The sequence below is a fragment of the Fragaria vesca genome, linkage group LG2, assembly GCF_000184155.1.
Source record: "Fragaria vesca subsp. vesca linkage group LG2, FraVesHawaii_1.0, whole genome shotgun sequence".
Lineage (NCBI taxonomy): Eukaryota > Viridiplantae > Streptophyta > Magnoliopsida > Rosales > Rosaceae > Fragaria > Fragaria vesca.
This window is the reverse complement of record NC_020492.1, coordinates 23518749-23536365: the sequence shown is the minus strand read 5'-3', so window position 1 is coordinate 23536365 and position 17617 is coordinate 23518749. Positions and strand designations below refer to the sequence as shown.

Sequence of the window (17617 nt, the reverse complement as noted above, 5' to 3'; positions counted from 1 at the left end):
AAACCTGAAAGTTGATAACAAGACGAAATAGCTTTCAGCTCTGCTCCAACAGATTCTAACTTCTAAGGTCATGCAGCCAAAAGCTGACGAAAATGTGGTTGGAGAAATTGGATGGGAACTTAATGATTTATATCTATCTGAAAGTAATAAATAAAAGATAGAGAGGCACAAAGGCACAAATTTTGGATTCAAGTCATTCAACTAATTGCTATATATGCTTTCCCACAAACAAGGGTGATGCATCATGCATCAATTCGGCCGGTGTTTCAGCCCTGCTGTAGTGCTGTCGATCACACAAGTTCCCCGTCTAGCTGGTATTGTGTTCAGAAAACCAAGTATTTGACAGTTTCGTATGTAACAGAAGACCTGCTTCTATATCATTCGAGGGTTCGATTATTACCGGCGAGTTACATGCCGGAAAGTGGTCTTCCGGCACCTTTCTTGCACTTTATTGCGGTCTTGTTTATCACTCGACAGTTGATAGCGTTAGAATGAAGCTTTGGTCTTGTCACTAGGATTGCTCCATATAATGGACAACTTGCGTAACACAGGCTAAGGATGGATTAGTTTCACTTGGATAAGTTCAAACTTCGAAGGTTACAGAGGTATACATTCCCTACTTCAGAAAATACAGTATGCACTGAAAGAAAATCCGACTGTTCATAACAGGACGGAAATTGTAGCTTTTAGCTCTGCTAATCTTATCTGTGGTCAAATAAAGAAAAGATAAAGCTAGGCAGACGGAAACAGTAGATGGAGGCACACAGAGTGGCACTAGCTAGTAGATCGACATGTAAAGTATTTGCACCCATATCCATACATACACAAGAACAATAGCCCTTGCAGAGAACAATATAATTGCAAGGGCTGACTCAGAAATATTACCGAGTAGACCCTAAAACAAAGATAAACGAAACAGAAACATAGAGGACCAGATGATCTGGTTCGGATATATACACAAATATAGAATGACACAGCCCACATAAACCCACTCGGCGGTGCCGCCCATAGTTCCATATAGTACATATTTCTACTATATATATAATTATATATAGTATATATACACAGTCCACACAATACTAATACGTATATATATACTCTTAAGTACTAGTTTACATTGTGTACCAAGTTGCCAACTTTGTTTCCCACCATGTTGAGACTAGCTTCCAAGTTATCTATGCGCACCAAGAAGCAGGTAAAGCCTCCCAAGCATTTCCATCAACGAAGTTGCTGGCGAAAATCCCGTGATTCTCGATCACCGGAAAATCGAGGGACATGGCGGCCTCGGCCCATATGGAGTCATCAAACACCGGCAACACGTTCGTGCTTACGTTCTCCCAGAACCTTTTGTCAACTCCTTCGTACTTCTCCTCTTTTGTGTCCATAGGCATGGTAGTGTTGCTTCCGCTGCTGCTGCTGCTGCTGTTGGCCTGCTCGTATGCGATACCGTAGGAGGTTTGCATGCCCGGATTAGGAAAAGGAATCTGAACCGGGAAGTTAGTACGGTCCTGGAGCATAATCGGTACCGAAATATCTGGCGGGAAACATGCAGCAGTATTGGAAGATGAATTACTGACCACCGGTGCCATGTGGAGATTATTGTTGTGATCAGGAGGAGGGTTGGGAAATTGAGGTACAATCTGATCCGGCAAGTTGAGCTTGGCCTCGGATCCGTAGAGCTTCCTGGCAGCAGCATCATAGGCCATGGCAGCCTCACTGGACGTGTCGAACGTCCCAAGCCAGAGCCGAGCTCCGCGATTAGGTTCGCGGATCTCGGCCACCCATTTCCCCCATGTCCTTTGCCTAACACCCTTGTAAGTGCACATAGCATTTTCTGGCCCTCCTTTTCCTCTCATACACCCTTTCCTCGAGCTGGCCTGCGCCGGCTTCTTCATCGTTTTCCTCTCCGCTACCCCAACACTGCTACCCATCCCGGATTTCAACATTTTCATCATACAGAATACTGTGAAGCAAAGAAAGAATTTTCTGAGCCAAAACTGAAAAGGGTGGCGGATTTATAAGAGCCAGATTGGAGTTAAATGGGGCATAGTGGCATACCTGAAACGTGGCTTCTGCTGTGGCTGCAGTGATACTTGTCAAGATGAACAAGACAGATCGTGTCCATGGCCAAGCCTCACTGTTAACTTCTCTTATACACACATGGCCGAGCACTTTGTTTGCATACTTGGTCAGGTGGCAAACAACCAGGAGCAACATTCCAGTTTTGCTTTTTCATATTTCTCAATTAATTTCTTTTCCTATTTTCCTTTCAATCTCTCTTTGTTTATGGAAATTTGTTTGTGGGATTAGAAGAGGGAGTTATTGTGGACAATGGTCATTTACTATCGGGGGCGGTGTTGCAACTTGCAACGGCTTGGGGATAAGGGTGTGCGTTACTTCCCAAAACCAAAGCTTACAATTAGCAGTGATGAGTGCTATAAGACTGATACGTGGGGTTTCAAGTCCTAAACGGACTTTACCCCAATATTGGGCTTGATACGTGTTTGGTTTCCAATCCATGCATAGGTCGAGGAACATTTTTTATTTATTTATAATATGGAGTCTGGGTGGGATCCACCAAGTTTTTGATAAGGCCGTACGCTGGAATCAGAGATGCATGAATGAATCTTAGGCCGTAAGGATTTTTCCCCAGCAGTAGCAGTACTTCTGTACTTCTTGGTTTTCCAGTAAATAATCATTGCGCCCGCTCTTCGTTTGTGCTTATCCAGTCATGGTTTCTACGCAGTTGGTACGTGACACGAGTTGATGTGGTGCGATGGGCGGATGGGTTTGGAACACTTTTGATTTGTACTTTGTACATGAAGTGAGCAAAGTAGAAGAGATCTTTTCCTAGTACCGAGTGGAATGTTTGAGACTGCTTATGATTGTAGTTCTTGATCCGCAAATAATATGGAAGAATCTGAAGAGCGTGATGAATGATCGAATCTGATGCATTGGTGTTTAGCTGAAAAAGTAGTAGGTAATGGATGTTAACGGAATATTGTTGCGAGTGCAAACGGAAATGGCGATGCGAGCGAGAACGATGCAAGCGCAATGCGCGATGCGAGCATAAACAAAAATAGAAATGTGATTATAATGCTACTATAATCACAATAGCAACATGAGTGTTGGAAAATTCTGCCCTGCAGCGCTGCATGCTATGCAGCTTGCTTTCAAGGCCAAAAATTATGTGTTATGCAAGCGTAACGTTGTGTGTGGATCGAGTGTAAACTATGAGTATTAGAATGAACTACATATCAATGTGAGTAAATATCAATGCGTGCACAAACAAGGATATCGAAGCGCCTATGAAGGGAAATATTGATGCAAACTGCAAAGGAAAAAAAAATCTGTGCAAATGCAAACGGATATGCCGATTTATATGGTAACTATGATGAATCCAAGGTATATATGTTTAGTATCAAGAATATCGAAGGTAAGTACAAGCTTATCAGAAAACAATGAGTCGATGACCAACCTAAAGTCTTATAACATGTATTAATATTGGAATAATGTCGGATATCAAGTGTGCTAGGAAAATATTAAACAGATACTCATCACAAAATAGAAATTTTCGGGGCTAGGCTTTCGTTCACTATGTTAATCCGTAAAAAAAAAGAGGACTATAATCATGAATTCACTATCATGTCTCTACTTCATGAACTATACATCTTCAACATATATACAAATACAACACAAAATTGTCTAACCTACTCACTGAGAAGACCCTCATGCAATAAAGGGCGTTGTTTCTGTTCTACATAAATCCCGCAGTTTCACACTCAATCTACAGTTCAGTCGCGGCACATTCTCAGAGCAGCCCTTATCTCCTTCAGCATTTCACTGATATTGATGCCTTTCCTGCAAAACCCAATATAATGCAACATTCTATCAGGTTGCTGCTCTTGTACTACAAGTACTTGGAACTAAGAAGGGGTAGTTCTGGTTAACTATTACAAGGTATAAATAATTTACTGAACAGGAAAATCTGTTCCTGCATAGTAAAATCATTTTAATCGGAACAGAAAGTCCTTTTGTTTGGCTTTGTAGTAAAACTGTTTGCATTTTATAGGTGCCAAGAGAATCAAGATAGCACTTAAAACAGAAAAGACAGTTTAAGTATAACACTAGTAACGTGACAAAGCATCCCAAGTGATAGTAGAGATGAACTTACAATACACTGACTCCAACAATGGCAATGGGTCGTGGATAGTCTTCAATCCCTTTTTCCTTTCTGTCTCTACTACGAACTCCTGAAGAAGGTACATCTGGATTTTCACCTTCGGTTGGCAGTGGTTGAGTTGTATCTGAAGTAGATGGCCTATCACTACCGAGTCTCATTATTTCTTCAGTCAGAGACGGAAGCCTCTCACTTGCCTGACATATTGATATATAAAAGAGATAGCAGTGAGAATGAGATGATTTCAGAAAGCATTGCCCTTGCTAGAAGAAAGAAAGAAATAATGAAAAAAAGTTCACAAACCTTGGGAATGTCAATTTTGTTTAATACCACTATGTACGGTCGTTCTAGGTAATCAGGGTTGTACATTCGCAATTCCTGGAAAGAAAATATTGATAGTCAGTGTAAGATCAACATATTGATATTTGGAAAGAAAAGAACAGCTGAAACTGTTGAAGAATGATAACAAGACCAACCAATTCTTGCCTTATCCATATCACAACAAAATGAAAGTTAAGGTTCTATTTCTTTTGGAATGTGAGTTTCTATTAGAGGGAATAGATTCTAGTATCACCCAAATACGGTACATACAATATGTATCAGGAAACACATACTTCTTTGACGGTTCTGTAGTCATTAACAGGATCCTCAGCTGCTGCATCAACAACATGTACCAATAGCCGAGTCCTCCTCAGATGCCTCAAGAAGTTGCGACCAAGACCCTAAAGGATGACGCTTTTACCTGAGCAGCTTATAGCTACAAATATTTGAATAAATAAGCTACAAGACATTACCTTCCCAAGATGAGCACCTTCAATAAGACCAGGTAAATCTGCTAATGTTGCTTCAGAAGTATACATCTGTGCCCCTAAACTTGGGTCACCATTAAGACGTCCTAGGTTTGGCATCAAGGTTGTGAAAGGATAATCAGCAATATCCGGTTTTGCAAAGGTAGTGGCTGCCAAAAGGGTTGACTTTCCAGCATTTGGGAGGCCCTAAAACAATCAAAAGTAAGTTTGAACAGTCAAAAGATCATATTAATACCTTCTGTAAGTAGTCTAGTTTTATAATTTGTTCTTCTCATTTGATGAAAGGCATATTGATACCATTTTAATAGAGAAAGCAGGAAAGAACACTTACAACCAAACCAACATCAGCAACAACTCGTAGAATCAACTCCAAAGTAACCTCCTCTCCAGGTTGACCAAGTGATAAAACCTGCAATATTCTAAAAATGAATACAACTTCTCTAAAATATAAAACAGAAAACATAATATGATTATTGCATACAGTTTGTTGTTCAGATTGTACAGTAATGGGTAACCATCTTCTTGAGCAGGAAATCCACACCTTACACTTGACTAGTTTTTTGAAACAATTACAGTTGAACCTACATTTACTTAAAGCTTCTGTTACTCGATGTCTAAAAGTAACTGTTGGGAGGAGGAAATGAAGTGACCAATGTCACAAATCTCATCGCCAGAATCTAATTCTGGACCACTAATGGAACTAGGTTTACGAATGACAGTGACTTCTGATATTACTCAACTCAACAATAAGAAAAAATGAAATGACCGAGATGAAAAAGTACTAAAAAGGCAACGAATCACAATACACATGAATCACATCCGCAATTCTAAGTGAGAATAAGAACGACAACTTTACCTTATCGCTATCATCTCTCATCACATTAGTGGTCAAAGCCATCAACTTTTTCTTGCTACGCTCCGGCATTTCTACCAAGCTCATCTGCACAAAACCAAACATAACCCAATGCAAATGCAAATTAACATACATCTCAGTATTATGCAAAGAATTACAGAAAATTTCCACTCCAATAAAGATGCATAATTTCTCACCCCTCCTTGTCCTCCCCTTGCTACAAGGATCTCATCACCTGGCTGTGCCAGATCACGCAACAGCGTCCCTCGCTTCCGCTTCACAACAGTACCTAACATCACCACAATGCACACAAAACCGCTGCATTTTAATCACATTCTCCATCCTATCAACACATAGCTACACTAATCACACTACACAACAAATCAATCCAAATAAAACCATAACTCTTCACACAAACCTACAGGCACAGCAATGCGCAGAGTCGGGGCAGCAACTCCATCCCTCAGTTGCGAGGTCAAGACTCCCATGGCAGCCACATTGCCGCCGCGCTTCGCATTATACCTCCCTTTATTATGAAATTTCAACAATGTATCTTCTTCCTCATCAGCATAGATCACCACATCACCTCCATGGCCACCAGTGGGAAGAATGAGGGACCCACCGAAGTCCTTCTTCAACAGCCCCCTCCTCCTGGCCTTCTCCTTCTCCACCTTCCCCTGCGGCGCCTTAGCAGGTCTCTGGTTCGGCATGCTGAGCACGGCGCCGTGGCCGCCGTCGCCAGAGCGGACAGTGATGACGACCTGGTCGAAGTACTTGTGAGGCTCCTTGATTAGAGAGTCAGGGTTCAAAGCCGGCGACGATGACGACTCCTTGGCTCTGGTGCTAAGTCGGCAGCTAATTTCAAAGACACCGGAGCTTCTCAAATTGCAGGGTTTCCGGTCAGACCTGTGTGTAAAACGCGCCGTGAATTTTAACGGCGTTTAGAATTTAGCGTTTGGAAAATTAAAGAGGAAAAATTACCTGAGAGGTAAAACGGCGCCGTATAATGAGGATTTTTCACGGAAGAGATAGGAAGTTGAAGTTGGTGTGGAGAAGAGAGACGCCATATCTGTGAGTGGGAGTTGCAGAAAGAGAGGGAGTGAGGTAGACGAGCAGTGCGGCGGGATGGATAATCCTAATCCGGGCCCATTTAACTTTGGGCCTGGTGACCTGGTGATGGGCTTCTCTATTTCAAAGTCCATACATGTGGTTTCTATTAAATAAAGCTGAAACAAGAGTTTTAGTATCAAATCCGGTGCAGCACATGCTATGGAAAATCAGCTATTTCTTCCAGGTTTGAATCCTGGTACGGGGAATTTTTTGTTAAATTTTCTTATTGACATGTTTTTACTTATAGTTAAATACTTATCGAACCCACATGTATCAATTGATCTGGTGTAGCACATGCTATGGAAAATCAATTCTTTCTTTTAGGTTCGAATCCTGACACCGGAAGTTTTTTGTTCAATTTTTCTTTATTGACATGTTTTTACTTATAGTTAAATACTTATCGAAACTACATGTATCAATTGATCCGGTGTAGCACATGCTATGGAAAATCAGTTATTTCTTCCAGGTTCGAATCCTGGCATTGATCCAGTGTAGCACATGCTTTGGAATCAGTTATTTCTTCTAGGTTTGAATCCTGGCATTGGAAATTAAATTTTTTTTGTTTTCTTTTTTGCTGACTAACTTTATTTTGTAACCTTGAGCTATTTAATTTGCTTCAACTTTCTTCTAATAAAAATAAAAACTGCTTCAGCTTGGAAATCAATTTTTTGTTTCCTTTTTGCTGACTAACTTTATTTTGTAACCTTTGAGCAATTCAATTTGCTTCAGTCGATTTGTGCAGCAGGAAAGCTATATGGTTCACACTGATTGATAATTATACTTTATAAACTGGATTAGTAATCCATTAGGCATATGGTTCTAATATTTGGTTTTTAAAGGAAAAACATCCAGTCTGACAAGAAAATTGAGAAAATTACATCACATCAAGTCATGTGACATTATACTTGAGATAGATTACAGAAGTTTGCAACTCAAAGAATAAGAGAAAGGTCCACAGAAAAATACCAGATGCAAGCCTTGCATTAGATCCACCAACAATCCCCCATAAACAGACCCATTGGCACAAATCTTATACCCAACTAATGATTTTCTATATAGCCAGCTAACTGAAAATCCATAGAGCATTGATCCCTACTTTCTATACAAGAAACAATCAGTGACCCAGACTTCACTTGTGGCAACAAGATTGAAAGCAGACTTGCTGAACAGTAGGACTTGAAAGCTCATCAACCGCAATAGCTCCTCACCAGTAGTACTTGGAGCGTTCCTCGATTTAGCTGCTAAGAAAATCCTTCAAAGAAAATGGTTGTGACCCATTCTGCAAAACCACACAGAGAATAGAGTAAGAAGGCATTTTCTAGGAAGTTGATCCTCGGAATATGCACTAGCATACACATAAGCACACACGCTCAACCACGATCTGAGTAATGAATGAGTGTAAGCATAATTGTTCAATCCATACTCATAGAACCATCAAAATTATTCCAATCATGAGCATAAATTCTCAACTTCCCATCAGTTTTCCATCATTGTACATGGGCTACAAAAGAGACCATGTCCCCAATAGCTTTGGTGACTACACTTCTGGCGATGTAGAAGCCAACAAAACCATCTGCATGTTTATTCTATATCCAAATAAAAACAAAATATGGACAAATTCACTGTGAACTCCATCAGTAGGATCTTTCAGTGTGTTCTGACAGAACCATTATTTGACTCGAGTCATAGCATATGTGCAAGCGTACAACAGAGTGAACAAGTTGGCAGCCCAACTAAACACTTCAAGCCATACAAAAAATAATCTAACCCTCTAACCACTTAACAGCATCATGCAAACATATAGTTTTCACAGGTCAGATAAGGGCAGATGAGAAGTGATACTTCAGCTCCAAATCCAATCTCAAAAGATAAGGAAAAAAAGCTAAAGATGAATAACAAGCTGCATGCTACCTTGGCATTATCTTCACTTATAGATTGCCTAACTGCTGTTGTCTGTTGTATTAGCCTTTCCATTGCTGTATAACTGGGAAGGTTTGAATGTGCTAAAAACCAATAAATAGAGTAAAAGGGAGTAAATTAGTAATTGCTTCAATGACAAATTGACAACAAAGTAACAGAGATAAAAATATCTCCATGGCAGCATAGGTACATACATAACCATGAAGGGAGAAGGGTAGGTCACAAACCTAGAATTGCTCGATTCAAACTATCTGCAACTTGCTGCCGATAGTCCTTGCTAAGCAAATGAAACATTGGGGATTTCTCCGGCTCTTCGTAAGCAAGCAGAGCCATGAAGTCCTAAAGCAAAAACAAAGTTCAGCTTCATACTCACATACATGATTACAAAATATAGCAGGGACAAATAGTGAAGGTTTTGAACTTTTGAAGCATACCTCGAGTTTTGCAACGAATTTTTCCACCTTCCCAAAGGGGGTCAAATTGGTCTGAGCAAATTCCAAAGCTTCTGTGCTGCCAAAGAAATACCAAATTATTGCCTATAAGAAATGCTTAACACAAGCGTTGGCAAATTGTGACTTAGCTCACCATTTTCTAGAGCAAACAAGTTCAACAAAGCGAAGGCTCAGAAGATCAAAATGCAAGTCTTTATTTTTCTCCAGTAAGTCATTCGCCAGCTGTTCTGTCAGTTCAATCGCCTTAAGAACATTCCCCTCCACCGCACAATGATAAATACCTGAGAAAAAGCTTAGCATTCTCAGCAATCAAACACTACAACACTATCTCCCAAGTTCAAATCAAATGTGAGCATATTCGATAAAAGATCACCTACTTTTCCTTTTCTCCATATCATCATTACAATCGGCAGGCTGCTTCATCCCAGTAGAAGCAACAAATGCCTCCACAGTTTCTATATAACAGTTGTGCACCAGATACGATAGGACCACATCATGAGTGTCGTTCTCATTGATAGCCTGTCATAACAGGAACACAAAATCACCATCATAAACATAAATGCACGACCAAACACAGCATCAATATCAAGATCAATGTAGAAATCAATGCCCCGATTGACCCCTGCAGTTAGAAACAATACTATAAATCCTAATTACAAATTAAACCCAGAAACACAGGTTAATCAGCGAAAGAAAAGCTGCATTCTTTTTCTCCGTAACATAATCTTTATTCAAACCAGACCACTATGTAGAAAACCACAAAACATAAACAATGGAACCACGAAGCTATACAAGTCAAAGACCAAACTGGAATGTAATTAACAGTGCGATATATAATCACAGTGATTGGGAGTGAAGTTGACCCTAAACAGTCACGATAACTCGAAACCGGAAACAAAGAAGGGATACTTACGAGTTGATCGTAGTTACTAGGATCGACGTCCATGATTGAAGAATACAACCTTGGTGGGTTTGAAGAGACAAGAGGGGTTTAGGGTTGCTAAGTTCGTGAGGGGTTTGGTGTGTCTGGGGTGTGTGATCTGATTGCTACTTGTGTTATCCAACTCCGACTTTAACTACAACTATAAACTCTAAGAAGTCATAAACCGCTACCGTCTCTAGCTTCGCTGCAGTGCGCTAGGGATCCTTGGCATACGTGCCTTCGGGTTCGGGTCAATTTATGAGGGCTAACATAGTAATTTAGTCATGGTTAATTCATATTAAAAAAAATTATATTTTCATCGACTTTTTTTTTTCTTTTTCGATACAATCAAAAATAAAAAATTGAAAGATTCTATATAGTATCATAAGTAACCCGTCTTCTTGTGTTTACGGAGATTAACCACTATATATAATCAAGTTGGTAAGATGTGAAATCTTTGTATCTAGATTAGAATCACGTCTGATTCGAGTTAAATTACAATATATTTTTGCTGATTGAAAAAGAAAAAATGTTTGACATGATTATCCGTTATGAATTAATTTCTTACTCGAATATCTTAATATCTTAGTTATTCGTATGATTAAGATAACTGTGTGATCGTAACTCTATTGTTCATACAATGCATTTGCTAAGAGTATTCTTGACCCTCATTTCAAATTTCTAAGACATGTCACTGTTCTCATCATGATTGATATGGTATAAATCGCACAATCTTCCTCTCTGATGTAGTAGTAGTCCAATTATTGCTCCAAAAGAAACAGAAGCTTACACTTGGTCCAAGCATGGGGGGTATAAAGGAAAAATCAACCTTACTATTTACCATTCAATGTCCAGTTTTAACTGGTCAGCGTCAGATCCTTCAAGAAACAAACTTGGTCCAATCATACAGTTCTTCCATTTTTCTAGGCACCAATACAACGAACTATACCTCAAAAACCAAACCTCCCTCCACACAAAATGAACCCTCTCTTGCTTTCACTTCTAACTCTTCTTCTTCTTCTCTCCCATCCTTGCCTTTCTTCTTCTTCTTCTTCTTCTTCCTCTGAGCTGTTTGAAGCTTGGTGCAAACAGTATGGCAAGTCATACTCTTCGCAAGAAGAAAAGCTCTACAGGCTTAGTCTGTTTGAGCAAAACCTTGCCTTCATTACCCAGCACAACGATTTGGGCAATTCTTCTTATACCCTTTCTCTCAATTCCTTCTCTGATCTCACCCACCATGAGTTTAAGGCATCTCGCTTAGGATTTTCGCCTACGTTTCTCAGACTTTACCGGAAATCAGACCCGAAACCCAGTGTGGTTCGTCATGTTCCTTCTTCGATTGATTGGAGGAAGAATGGAGCTGTGACCAATGTTAAAGACCAAGGCAGCTGTGGTATGTTGGTCTCTGTTTTCAATCTCTAAACTTTTTTCTCTTATTGTTGTAACATTTACTAGATTAAAGATATTGTCCTTTAGTTCATTATTAGCTTTTGTTAATGAATCTGATATTTACTGTAGCCCCTAAGTTTTTTCTGCTGATTTTAACAACAGAGAAATGAGAAATTAAGGTAACCATGTTATAATGTTTGATTGCCTGCTTCAACCTACTGTGGCTTATCTAATTGCATCAAAATCAATTGAGGTTTCTGCACTTTAAGAATGATAAAGCAAGATGCTTTTTCAACTTGACGTGTGTGTGCGCGATTTTAGATGGAGGTGTTGAAGTAAAGATGTTTGCAGGATTGCATCTATTTTGAATTCTTGAATCGTAGTTGGTTTGTGGTTTGCTACATTTCTTGTGCTCATTTTCAGTTGATCTTTCTGCAAATGTTGGACAATGATAATACATTAATACGAAACGTAATTCATAAATTTCTTCTAACCGAGTCATTGCACATTGCACTGGTATTATATTAGGGGGCATGTATTCCCTTGAATATATAAACATTTTCAATATCTGTACAGGTGCTTGTTGGTCCTTCTCAGCTACTGGTGCAATTGAAGGCATCAACAAGATTGTCACAGGATCACTGGTCAGCCTCTCCGAACAAGAGTTAATTGATTGCGACAGAGTTTATCCAAATAGTGGCTGCAATGGCGGACTGATGGACGATGCTTTTCAGTTTATCATAGATAACAATGGGATTGACACTGAGGAGGATTACCCTTATCAAGGAGCGGATGGCACTTGCAATAAGCAAAAGGTATTTACTGTTTTGTCTTTCCCCTCAGTACTTATACAATCAGCTACACAATCCAAGACTTTTACCATTGCACAAGACACTGTCACTCTTCCATGTTTCCATAGGGATTGTTGTCCTTATCTCATCCAATGCATTTCATCATGTACTTTAGTACATTTTAGTACCATGATCCGTTTTCTCATGCTGCTAATTTGGATTCTCGTTTCAGTTGAAGAGGCATGTTGTGACAATTGATGGCTATACTGATGTGCCCGCAAATAATGAGGAACAACTCCTAAAGGCTGTGGCAACTCAACCTGTGAGTGTAGGCATAGCTGGCAGTGGCAGGGAATTTCAGTTCTACTCGAAGGTTTGTCTCAATGATCTGAACCCTATAGCATTAGGACCAACTTTTGATCATTATGTGTGCTAACAACATGTTTACTTATTCGTGTGACAGGGGATATTTGCTGGCCCTTGTTCAACTACTTTGGATCATGCTGTATTAATTGTAGGTTATGGTTCAGAAAATGGGGTGGACTATTGGATTGTAAAGAATTCATGGGGGAAGAACTGGGGAATGAATGGCTATATCCACATACTGCGGGATCATAGCAATTCCAAAGGGCTCTGCGGAATCAACATGTTGGCTTCATATCCAACAAAGACTGGGGAAAATCCTCCTTTTCCCCCGCCTTCCCCTCCTCCAGGTCCAACAAAATGTGATTTATTTTCTAAGTGTGGAGTTGGGGAAACCTGCTGTTGTGCAAGGAAGATTTTGGGAATATGCCTCTCTTGGAGATGCTGTGAGTTTACCTCTGCAGTTTGTTGTAAGGATCGACTTCACTGTTGTCCCCATGATTATCCTATTTGTGATACAGAGAGGAACTACTGCCTCCAGGTTTGTATGAGTCTTTCTTCTATTCAACGTAGTATGAAGCTTGTTTGTTGTAGAGTCAAAATTGATGTGTTCTGAAAACTACATTGTGTGTTACTGCACTTCACATATCATATACGTCCTTTTATTTAACTTGTTTTAGCTCATGAAGCTGTTCGTCAATAGCAATCTTTGCACAAAGCTTCATTAAATCAGATGTTTTTCTTTCCATATTATACACACCTGTATTATCATTGACATTCTGATAGATTACTCTACCATCTGAATTTGATACCTTCCAGTCGTAACGTATAATGTATCATTCAAGACTGATAAAGCTGTGATTTGGTTGCAGGCTAACGGCAACTTAACAATGAGAGCGAATGAGATTAGAGGCAGTTTGAGAAAGTCAAGCCGGTCGAAAGCAAAGTTGTCCTACTGGTAATGACCAGAGAGTATGTCATATTTGTTGCCAGCGGATGCGATTCTTCTTCTGTATATAACTCAGAAACAAAAAAAAGTCCTGTTGTAAGCACTAAGCACCAAATTCAATGTTCAAATATTTTGTTACTCATGTAATGTCTTCAACTCAACATATATGAATAAAATTAAGAGCACCTCTGTGTTTCTCAAGTATTTGTATCTCAAGAATAGTGATAGAACACATTTTGACTTGGATGATAAAGTCTAATACCCCAAGGCAAAGATTTTCATTAGCAAATGTGTGTAATGTACTTAAGTCGACAACATTTGGCAGATGTGATCAATACCTATGCCGAGGACCGCTACGTCGGCAAATGGGTCTTACAAATCAGCTCTGCTGTCATTCCTGTCAATGGAGTATTTCTGTTTGGTTAGAGCTCATCTGGTGTCGTTCAAGTTTTATAATTTCATATGTTAACTAGTTTCATTACAATTCTCTCAAACTCTATTTCATTAGCCTACGCTGAAGATTTTTTTTTCATTTTCTTCTTGACTAAAAGAAACTGACAATGCAGATTGTTCTCAGAAACTAGCTTATCACCCATATGCTAGACGTTTCAATTGGGCAGAGAAGGCTATGAACTCAAAGTCACCAATTGGATGACCAAGAAGTCTAACTACTCGAAACACAACACATTAGACTAGTTCTACTTACAGAAGTCTTTATACTCCGCTTCTAAATACCAACACGTTTGCTTTGTCTTTCAGTAACAAAACTGAAAACTGGTAAAATCCCGAGGTCAAATCAAAGTAAATTCCTTCTCCTAGATCTCTCAACTCAAGTATGACTTCAGTTCAGTACATGTTCTTCAAAAGTAAGCATCTTCAGCTTTGCCCATGTCAGTGATGTCACACTGCCCCTTCTTTGCCAAAGAATCTTATTGACGTTTGCACACATTTCTAGGGTTGTCACACAGTAAAAACCCGCCGAGTAACTTGTTCAAATTAACCGCGGGATCAAAGCAGGGGAGTACAAAAAACGGGAAAGAAAGAATAGTAACGAGGAGTAGAAAAAAGATGTTAAGACAGAGACAGGTAAAACCCCACCCACACACCACTCCAAGTCCACATCTACATCATCCCCTCTGATATGAGAAGAGCCCAAAAGCTTGAAAATTCTTCTTCTTCTTCTTCCACCCGACCATCACTCTTTCACGGCGTCTCCTCTTCTTCTTCTTCTCTAATCAGGGTTTCCCCTAGCTATCTGGTAAGTGTTTCGATTTCCTTCCTTACCTACCATGGTGATTCCCTTTAGTTAAGCATCAGTCTCTGATTATATGAAATGAATCGGTCTTGGGTTGTGTCTGGTTTTAGGGGTTGGTTTTTGGAGCTGGTTGTGATTGGTTTGGTGTTTGGGTCAGTTGAATTTTGGTGAAGATTGTTGTTTCAGTGTGTAAAATGAAGCTTTTTACTGTGGAGCTGAATTGGATGTTTTGGATTTCAGGGTTGTAGTTACATGCTTGTTTTGAAACTGATGTAGGTTTTATGGGTTCTGGTTACTTGATCTTAGGTTCGGAGTTAGATTCTGTTTTATCACTTTATGTTCAGAATTGGTTTGTGTTGACCAAAAGTACATGAAGAAGTCAAATTTTGAGTTCTGTTTCCGGGGTAGTTAGAGCCATGCTTGGGAGAACTGTTTTAGTACATTTATACGAGGTACAGCGATAAGAGTGTGTGTGATTCATTGACATGAGTACAGATTCCATAACATGTCATGGTGTGTAAATATGTAATGCAACTATAGTCTTGCTTTGATCGGGGTGTAGTGTCACTTCTGAGTCTCGTGCATATTGTTTTTGGGTGAATGCTCTGCCATGTGTGGAATCTGAACCCTTTTCGTTTTCCACTTTGATGGATTCTGCAAGATGTGCAGCCTGAGAATCAATTTGATGTTTAACCAGCTGAGAAATTATAATTCGGTAGAGGTGTGATTTTGTTTTTTGCAATTGCTGTTCTTTGCTGATCTCAGATGGATGATGGTGGACATCGTGAAAATGGAAGACTCAAAGCAGAACAGTATAAAGCAGCTCAGGGTCAGGTATGTGGAAGCAAGTTTCTATACACATGAACTAACACATGTTCAAGTTTTTATACACCTGTGTAATCTAATACTTCCTCTTATTTGTTGTTTAAGTGGTTGATGCAACATCAACCGCATCAACCATCCATGAAACAGATAATGGCCTTAATGGCCGAGAGAGATGCAGCCATTCAAGAAAGAAATCTGGCCTTCTCTGAGAAAAAGGCTGCCCTTGCAGAGCGAGACATGGCATTTCTGCAGCGAGATGCAGCAATTGCGGAACGAAATAATGCCATAATGGAACGAGACAATGCCATTGCAACACTTCAGTACCGAGAAAACTCCTCCTTAACTAGTGGCAATTTGTCTTCATGTCCACCAGGATGCCAAATTTCACGTGGGATCAAACATATGCACAACCCGCAGCAGCATGTACATCATCTACCCCACATGAATGAAGCTTCTTATGGTACAAGGGAGATGCACACAAACGATTCCTTGCCACTACCACCAGATCCTCCCCCGGCTCCCAAGTCTAGGCAGACCAAACGACCAAAGGAGCCCAAGACGATTCCCCCAATCAAAAAACCGGCAAAATCTCCAAGGAAGGTCAAGAGGGAGAGCGAGGACTTAAACAAGATGACGTTTGATAGATTGCATGAGTGGAAGGGAGGTCAGGAAATGTGCGTTGGTGCTGAAGATCTTAACAAACAGTTAGGTGTGTCAAAGTCTGATTGGAAATGCCAGGACCTGGGGTTGAACCAGGTTGCATACGATGACTCGACCATGCCAGCACCGGTGTGCTCCTGCACTGGTGTTTTGAGGCAGTGCTACAAGTGGGGAAATGGGGGTTGGCAATCCTCGTGTTGCACTACTACGATGTCAATATACCCATTACCGGCAGTGCCCAATAAAAGACATGCAAGAGTAGGTGGCCGTAAGATGAGTGGCAGTGCTTTCAACAAGCTACTTAGTCGACTGGCAGCTGAAGGCCATGATCTGTCGAACCCAGTTGATCTCAAGGACAACTGGGCCAAGCATGGAACAAATCGCTACATTACGATCAAGTAGACTTGGGAGCAGTTTTAAACTGGGTAGAGGGTACAGACAGGTAGGAGGAGAAGGGCACATAGGTGTTCATGTAATTCTAAATTTGTTTTCAGCTTGGTTGCTGGGGCAATAAGGAATTGATAATAGGCGGTTGAAGTTGGGTTTGAGGAATTCCAATGTTATCATAATGTAAGTTCCAATGCCGCTATAAACCAGCTGCGTTCTTGCCACTGTATCTGGTACATTGTAGATGCTTACTGTCAATTCCATCAGGAAGGATTCAGATCATCTCAGGCTAGAGAACTGTGTTTGTATCGGTAACATAATCTAAAAATGTATTCCCATAATTTCAGTAGTATAAATTTTTTCATCTTAGTCCAGTAGTATAATTCTTATTCTAATTCTTATTCATCTTAGTACAGCGCAACAATTTCTTGCAATTGTTTCATCATAACAAACAACAATAGGTTGTGAATCATCTTGCCAGTCCCAGGTGTCAATCCATTTCATATTTTCCAAGTTAATTAACAACTTGGAATTCATTGCAAGAGTGAACTATATGTTCAGTTGCTGATAATTATATGTTCAATTTGATGTACAAAATGTGATCAAACTCTTCTGCTCGATTCCATTTCAAAGGACTCATAGTCATCCTTGTCACTCTTTACACAACCAGGAGTACATCAGTTTTCAGAAACTGAAGAACTTAACACAAAAGGCAAGAGACATTATGCAAAGATATATTATCGATTAGAAAC

The 17617-nt window shown here is 39.9% G+C and overlaps 5 protein-coding genes across 5 annotated transcripts; 2 read left to right on the top strand and 3 right to left on the bottom strand.

Annotated features, from left to right (window-relative positions):
• Positions 1-1175: 1175 nt before the first annotated feature.
• Positions 1176-2100, bottom strand: LOC101312414 (dehydration-responsive element-binding protein 2C-like). Its single transcript, XM_004292910.1, has 2 exons — positions 2059-2100; positions 1176-1963 (listed from the first exon to the last, which is right to left on the bottom strand). The coding sequence occupies exon 2, from the start codon at positions 1953-1955 to the stop codon at positions 1176-1178; it is 780 nt and encodes a 259-aa protein (XP_004292958.1). The 5' UTR covers positions 1956-1963; positions 2059-2100.
• Positions 2101-3693: 1593 nt separating this feature from the next.
• Positions 3694-6909, bottom strand: LOC101312123 (GTPase obg-like). The gene is made up of 11 exons (XM_004292909.1): positions 6824-6909; positions 6261-6697; positions 6040-6131; positions 5846-5929; positions 5321-5398; positions 4975-5175; positions 4795-4902; positions 4484-4558; positions 4329-4377; positions 4175-4268; positions 3694-3861 (listed from the first exon to the last, which is right to left on the bottom strand). The coding sequence occupies exons 1-11, from the start codon at positions 6907-6909 to the stop codon at positions 3795-3797; spliced, it is 1371 nt and encodes a 456-aa protein (XP_004292957.1). The 3' UTR covers positions 3694-3794.
• An 898-nt stretch (positions 6910-7807) lies between these two features.
• Positions 7808-10451, bottom strand: LOC101293256 (glucose-induced degradation protein 8 homolog). Its single transcript, XM_004291352.1, has 7 exons — positions 10238-10451; positions 9702-9843; positions 9458-9605; positions 9307-9382; positions 9100-9211; positions 8864-8955; positions 7808-8231 (listed from the first exon to the last, which is right to left on the bottom strand). The coding sequence occupies exons 1-7, from the start codon at positions 10268-10270 to the stop codon at positions 8187-8189; spliced, it is 648 nt and encodes a 215-aa protein (XP_004291400.1). The 5' UTR covers positions 10271-10451; the 3' UTR covers positions 7808-8186.
• A 766-nt stretch (positions 10452-11217) lies between these two features.
• Positions 11218-14172, top strand: LOC101292959 (cysteine proteinase RD21a-like). The gene is made up of 5 exons (XM_004291351.1): positions 11218-11639; positions 12212-12450; positions 12659-12799; positions 12890-13330; positions 13662-14172. Exons 1-5 carry the CDS (start codon positions 11225-11227, stop codon positions 13749-13751), a joined length of 1326 nt encoding a protein of 441 aa, XP_004291399.1. The 5' UTR covers positions 11218-11224; the 3' UTR covers positions 13752-14172.
• A 620-nt stretch (positions 14173-14792) lies between these two features.
• LOC101292660 (protein BASIC PENTACYSTEINE6-like) lies at positions 14793-17238 on the top strand. Its single transcript, XM_004291350.1, has 3 exons — positions 14793-14996; positions 15759-15827; positions 15924-17238. Exons 1-3 carry the CDS (start codon positions 14880-14882, stop codon positions 16878-16880), a joined length of 1143 nt encoding a protein of 380 aa, XP_004291398.1. The 5' UTR covers positions 14793-14879; the 3' UTR covers positions 16881-17238.
• Positions 17239-17617: the final 379 nt, after the last annotated feature.

Excerpts from the sequence above, each read along its gene's own strand:
- LOC101292959 (XM_004291351.1), top strand. The coding sequence starts at position 11,225 with ATGAACCCTCTCTTGCTTTCACTTCTAACTCTTCTTCTTCTTCTCTCC. Across the intron at positions 12,451-12,658 it reads GCACTTGCAATAAGCAAAAG|TTGAAGAGGCATGTTGTGAC; the intron begins GTATTTACTGTT and ends TTCTCGTTTCAG. Across the intron at positions 12,800-12,889 it reads AATTTCAGTTCTACTCGAAG|GGGATATTTGCTGGCCCTTG; the intron begins GTTTGTCTCAAT and ends TTCGTGTGACAG.
- LOC101312123 (XM_004292909.1), bottom strand. The coding sequence starts at position 6,909 with ATGGCGTCTCTCTTCTCCACACCAACTTCAACTTCCTATCTCTTCCGT. Across the intron at positions 5,930-6,039 it reads CAAGGGGAGGACAAGGAGGG|ATGAGCTTGGTAGAAATGCC; the intron begins GTGAGAAATTAT and ends GGTTTTGTGCAG. Across the intron at positions 4,378-4,483 it reads ACAAAATTGACATTCCCAAG|GCAAGTGAGAGGCTTCCGTC; the intron begins GTTTGTGAACTT and ends TCAATATGTCAG.
- LOC101312414 (XM_004292910.1), bottom strand. The coding sequence starts at position 1,955 with ATGATGAAAATGTTGAAATCCGGGATGGGTAGCAGTGTTGGGGTAGCG.
- LOC101293256 (XM_004291352.1), bottom strand. The coding sequence starts at position 10,270 with ATGGACGTCGATCCTAGTAACTACGATCAACTC. Across the intron at positions 9,606-9,701 it reads TGATATGGAGAAAAGGAAAA|GTATTTATCATTGTGCGGTG; the intron begins GTAGGTGATCTT and ends GCTTTTTCTCAG. Across the intron at positions 8,956-9,099 it reads TTTGAATCGAGCAATTCTAG|CACATTCAAACCTTCCCAGT; the intron begins GTTTGTGACCTA and ends ATTGGTTTTTAG.
- LOC101292660 (XM_004291350.1), top strand. The coding sequence starts at position 14,880 with ATGAGAAGAGCCCAAAAGCTTGAAAATTCTTCTTCTTCTTCTTCCACC. Across the intron at positions 14,997-15,758 it reads GGGTTTCCCCTAGCTATCTG|ATGGATGATGGTGGACATCG; the intron begins GTAAGTGTTTCG and ends TGCTGATCTCAG. Across the intron at positions 15,828-15,923 it reads ATAAAGCAGCTCAGGGTCAG|TGGTTGATGCAACATCAACC; the intron begins GTATGTGGAAGC and ends TTGTTGTTTAAG.